Source organism: Hypanus sabinus, unplaced genomic scaffold (genome assembly GCF_030144855.1).
Source record: "Hypanus sabinus isolate sHypSab1 unplaced genomic scaffold, sHypSab1.hap1 scaffold_494, whole genome shotgun sequence".
Classification (NCBI taxonomy): domain Eukaryota; kingdom Metazoa; phylum Chordata; class Chondrichthyes; order Myliobatiformes; family Dasyatidae; genus Hypanus; species Hypanus sabinus.
Window position 1 is genome coordinate 359,537 of NW_026781362.1, and position 6,000 is coordinate 365,536.

The following is a 6,000-nucleotide window of genomic DNA, read 5'->3' on the forward strand; positions in this document are numbered from 1 at the left end:
TCTGACCCTCCTCCAGACAGTCCGGTCCCTCCATCTCCTACACCCACTGACCCTCCTCCAGACAGTCCTGTCCTTCCATCTCCTCACCCACTGACCCTCCTCCAGACAGTCCTGTCCCTCCACCTCCTCACCCACTGACCCTCCTCTGGACAGTCCTGTCCCTCCACCTCCTCACCCACTGACCCTCCTCCAGACAGTTCTGTCCCTCCATCTCCTCACCCACTGACCCTCCTCCAGACAGTCCCTCCATCTCCTCACCCACTGACCCTCCTCCAGACAGTCCCTCCATCACCTCACCTACTGACCCTCCTCCAGACAGTCCTGTCCCGCCATCTCCTCACCCACTGACCCTCGTCCAGACAGTCCTGTCCCTCCATCTCCTCACCCTCTGACCCTCCTCCAGACAGTCCTGTCCCTCCATCTCCTACCCCCACTGACCCTCCTCCAGACAGTCCAGTCCCTCCCTCACCCACTGACCCTCCTCCAGACAGTTCTGTCCCTCCATCTCCTACCCCCACTGACCCTCCTCCAGACAGTCCTGTCCCTCCATCTCCTACCCCCACTGACCCTCCTCCAGACAGTCCTGTCCCTACATCTCCTCACCCACTGACCCTCCTCCAGACAGTCCTGTCCCTCCATCTCCTCACCCACTGACCCTCCTCCAGACAGTCCTGTCCCTCCATCTCCTCACCCACTGACCATCCTCCAGACAGTCCCTCCATCTCCTCACCCACTGACCCTCCTCCAGACAGTCCCTCCATCACCTCACCTACTGACCCTCCTCCAGACAGTCCTGTCCCTCCATCTCCTCACCCACTGACCCTCCTCCAGGCAGTCCCTCCATCTCCTCACCCACTGACCCTCCTCCAGACAGTCCCTCCATCACCTCACCTACTGACCCTCCTCCAGACAGTCCTGTCCCGCCATCTCCTCACCCACAGACCCTCGTCCAGACAGTCCTGTCCCTCCATCTCCTCACCCACTGACCCTCCTCCAGACAGTCCTGTCCCTCCATCTCCTCACCCACTGACCCTCCTCCAGACAGTCCTGTCCCTCCATCTCCTACCCCCACTGACCCTCCTCCAGACAGTCCTGTCCCTCCATCTCCTCACCCACTGACCCTCCTCCAGACAGTCCTGTCCCTCCACCTCCTCACCCACTGACCCTCTTCCAGACAGTCCTGTCCCTCCATCTCCTACCCCCACTGACCCTCCTCCAGACAGTCCAGTCCCTCCCTCACCCACTGACCCTCCTCCAGACAGTTCTGTCCCTCCATCTCCTACCCCCACTGACCCTCCTCCAGACAGTCCTGTCCCTCCATCTCCTACCCCCACTGACCCTCCTCCAGACAGTCCTGTCCCTCCATCTACTCACCCACTGACCCTCCTCCAGACAGTCCTGTCCCTCCATCTCCGCACCCACTGACCCTCCTCCAGACAGTCCTGTCCCTCCATATCCTCACCCACTGACCCTCCTCTGGACTGTGCTGTCCCTCCATCTCCTCACCCACTGACCCTCCTCCAGACAGTCCTGTCCCTCCATCTCCTCACCCGCTGACCCTCCTCCAGACAGTCCTGTCCCTCCATCTCCTCACCCACTGACCCCCCTCCAGACAGTCCTGTCCCTCCATCTCCTCACCCACTGACCCTCCTCCAGACAGTCCTGTCCCTCCATCTCCTCGCCCACTGACCCTCTTCCAGACAGTCCTGTCCCTCCACCTCCTCACCCACTGACCCTCCTCCAGACAGTCCTGTCCCTCCACCTCCTCACCCACTGACCCTCTTCCAGACAGTCCTGTCCCTCCATCTCCTCACCCACTGACCCTCCTCCAGACAGTCCTGTCCCTCCATCTCCTCACCCACTGACCCTCCTCCAGACAGTTCTGTCCCTCCATCTCCTACCCCCACTGACCCTCCTCCAGACAGTCCTGTCCCTCCATCTCCTACCCCCACTGACCCTCCTCCAGACAGTCCTGTCCCTCCATCTCCTCACCCACTGACCCTCCTCCAGACAGTCCTGTCCCTCCATCTCCTACCCCCAGTGACCATCCTCCAGACAGTCCTGTCCTTCCATCTCCTACCCCCACTGACCCTCCTCCAGACAGTCCTGTCCCTCCATCTCCTCACCCACTGACCCTCCTCCAGACAGTCCTGTCCCTCCATCTCCTCACCCACTGACCCTCCTCCGGACAGTCCTGTCCCTCCATCTCCTCACCCACTGACCCTCCTCCAGACAGTCCTGTCCCTCCATCTCCTCACCCACTGACCCTCCTCCGGACAGTCCTGTCCCTCCATCTCCTCACCCACTGACCCTCCTCCAGACAGTCCTGTCCCTCCATCTCCTCACCCACTGACCCTCCTCCAGACAGTCCTGTCCCTCCATCTCCTCACCTACTGACCCTCCTCCAGACAGTCCTGTCCCTCCATCTCCTCACCCACTGACCCTCCTCCAGACAGTCCTGTCCCTCCATCTCCTCACCCACTGACCCTCCTCCAGACAGTCCTGTCCCTCCATCTCCTCACCCACTGACCCTCCTCCAGACAGTCCTGTCCCTCCATCTCCTCACCCACTGACCCTCCTCCAGACAGTCCTGTCCCTCCATCTCCTCACCCATTGACCCTCCTCCAGACAGTCCTGTCCCTTCATCGTTTTCCCCACTGCCCCTCCTCCAGACAGTCCTGTCTCTCCATCTCCTCGCCCACTGCCCCTCCTCCAGACAGTCCCTCCATCTCCTCGCCCACTGCCCCTCCTCCAGACAGTCCCTCCATCTCCTCGCCCACTGCCCCTCCTCCAGACAGTCCCTCCATCTCCTCACCCACTGCCCCTCCTGCAGACAGTCCTGTCCCTCCATCTCCTCACCCACTGCCCCTCCTGCTCCTTCCATACTGAAGCACCTTCCTCTAGCCCTCACCCCAGAATCAGAATCAGGTTTAATATCACTGGGATATGTCATGAGATTTGTTTTCTGAAGCCCCTTCCTTGCAACTCCCACCCTAGTGATGCCCCTTTCCTCAACTCCTGCCCCACTGAGGTCCTTCATTCCAGCCTCACACCACAATGGCCCCCTTCCCTTCCCTTTAGTTCCAACCCCTCTGAGGCCCCTCCTTCCAGCCCCCGTAACCCAGTAGAAGAAATGGGGACATTAAACTGCTGAACTCCGGCCGTCGAAGATGAGGAACAGGATCGACCTGGTTGAGAGCCTCGGATCTACACTGATAATGCATTCCTTGCTTCCCAGACTGTCTTCCCAAGCCACACAAGATGAAGCAGTCCAGTATATACCTCACCTTACTTCCCATGGCCGGGATCATCCTCTTCTGCTTCCTGCAGGTCTACAGCTACCGACTACGCAGAGTTATTGCCGCTTTCTGCTTTCCCAAGGTAAATCTCCCTTTTTCCCGTGGGGGGCCTGTAAGAGTCAGGTAAAAGTTGTTCCCATCCCTGTAAACTTCAGATCATTCAGAGCCCTCCTGCCCCAAGTCCTAACTTCCACTTTGTTACCTTCAGTCTTGGACCAGATCAATTGGCATGACTACAGGAGATGGGAATTCCTGTTGTGGGTGACACACTTCTGGACACCCCAAAGCCTTTACCACATGAAACCCCACTGCTTTCCTTGGCTGCGTCTGTCCGGTCCCGCAAAACTCGTGAGACTGAGACGGCTCTCCCACCCTAAACCCCGGTTGTGTGGATGCTGTGTCATTCACTACCCTGTTACAAATTGGTGCCACAAAATAGCAGACAGTACACTGCTTATGATTAAAGGAATTACATTTATGCATCTTAAATTAAGTCAAGTCAGGTCAGGTCAACTTTTATTGTCATTTTGACCATAACTGCTGGTACAGTGCATAGTAAAAATGAGACAATGTTAGGGCAATAAGGGAAAGTAAAGAAAACAAAAATAAAAGGGCCCATTCTCATGAAACAGTCAAATGTGCACAAGTTGGAGCTCAGCTTGAACTTCTCTGTCACTCATGCGCTGGGCCCTTGGTTAACATGAACACCCACACCACCTTCCGAACGTTGCACACAGTCCATCTCGAACAAGTGGGGCTCCTGCTGGGTCATATCCTACGACCCGTTCTCCACAGCGTCTTCTCTCTTCATCTCCCGCTGAACAAAAGTCCCCAGACCAACCTTAGTGTCCCTCGCCAGAAAGAAGCTCCCCACCCCCCAGTTCCAGCATCCACACATTCCTCATCATCCCTTATCTTCAACAATAACCCAAACAGGCTGACAGCAGAACAAACGGCTCTTACAGAACTGCTAAAATGAAATACCTACAGCATAACCATAAAGATGTGAACCAGGACATTACACCCACATACACAGCAAATGTCACACTGTGACGGAACACTCTTCATTTCTCTTGGTGGACTTAACAACCATCACATTACCTCTCTCCTGCTACAGTACAGATCAGGAGTGTGACGGGATACTCACCACTTGACTGGATGATGCTGTCCATGAACTCCACATCCACCTCATTACCTCTCCCCCAGCTACCAGACACAGGCCAGAGTGTGATGGGACACTGGTGGAGCAGATACGGATAGGCAGAATAGCCGCTTCCTTCCCCACCTCAGGCATGGGAGCATCAGTCTGCTGCCATGTGTGGGTACTGACGACTGCTGGATGCTTTCCACACAGCGTGAGAAGAAGCGAGTACTGTTCCTCTATAATGAGTGGCTGCGGAAGCGGATCACGTACGCTGAGACCCAACGGAAGAAAATCATTATGCAGGCCCGCATGAAGCAACTACGGGTAAGTGATGGCCAGAAAAGTTTACCCTCAACTCTGTAACCCACTCCCAGGGATCTGTTATTTTATATTTAAACCCCTGAATCCCTGGATTTGATCCCAGCCTGTAACCCACTCCCAGGGATCTGTTATTCTATATTTAAACCCCTGAATTCCTGGATTTGATCCCAGCCTGCAACCCACTCCCAGGGATCTGTTATTCTATATTTAAACCCTGAATCCCTGGATTTGATCCCAGCCTGTAACCCACTCCCAGGGATCTGTTATTCTATATTTAAACCCCTGAATCCCTGGATTTGATCCCAGCCTGTAACCCACTCCCAGGGATCTGTTATTCTATATTTAAACCCCCGAATTCCTGGATTTGATCCCAGCCTGCAACCCACTCCCAGGGATCTGTTATTCTATATTTAAACCCCCGAATTCCTGGATTTGATCCCAGCCTGCAACCCACTCCCAGGGATCTGTTATTCTAAATATATCTATATCCGTTATTCAAGTTGATCAAGTTGGTCGAGGCAGTCTTGAGGAGGACTTTACAGAGTCCATATGTGATGGCTTTCTTGAACAGCTTGTTACTGAACCAACAAGGGAACGTGCTATCTTAGATCTGGTCCTGTGCAAAGAGACAGGTAAAATGAGCAACCTTGTGGTTAGGGATCCTCTTGGAAAAAGTGAGCTGATTGAGCTTCACATAAATGAAGGGTGGAATAGTTCAATCTAAAACCAGTGTATTATGCCTAAACAAGGGAGATGAGGGAGTAGTTGAATAGGGTAGACTGGGAACACAGGCTATATGGTGGGATGGTTGAGGAACAGTGGAAGACTTTCAAACTTTCAAGGTGCTCAACAAAAGTATATTCCAGTTAAAAGCAAAGACAGTAAGGGTGGGGAGAACCAGCCTTGGACAACTTAAGAAATAAAAGAAGATGTCAAACTAAAAGCTTGTGCGTACAAAGTCGCCAAGAGTAGTGGGAAACTAGAAGACTGGGAAAACTTTAAAAAGCAACAAACAACCACTAAGTGAGCAATGAAGAAAGGGAAGAGAGCTTATGAAAACGGAACAAAATATAAAAACGGATAGTAAATAATTATATGAACAGAAAAGGATGGCCAAAGTGAACTTAGGTCCGGTGGAGGACGAGAAGGGGGAATTGATATTGGGTAATGAGGAAATGACTGAGGCTTTGAGGGGGATTTTGTGTCAGCCTTCGCAGTGAAGGACACATCTAACAT

The 6,000-nt window shown here is 53.9% G+C and overlaps 1 protein-coding gene across 1 annotated transcript in view; it reads left to right on the top strand.

The window, feature by feature from the left end:
• Positions 1-4,806, top strand: part of LOC132389184 (E3 ubiquitin-protein ligase DCST1-like) — a 305,306-nt gene extending 300,500 nt beyond the window's left edge. Inside the window, exons 15-16 of the mRNA XM_059961644.1 lie at positions 3,239-3,381; positions 4,654-4,806. Of these exons, the coding sequence (XP_059817627.1) occupies positions 3,239-3,381; positions 4,654-4,806 (296 nt within the window). The remainder of the gene's footprint in view (positions 1-3,238; positions 3,382-4,653) is intronic.
• The last annotated feature ends 1,194 nt before the right edge of the window (positions 4,807-6,000 follow it).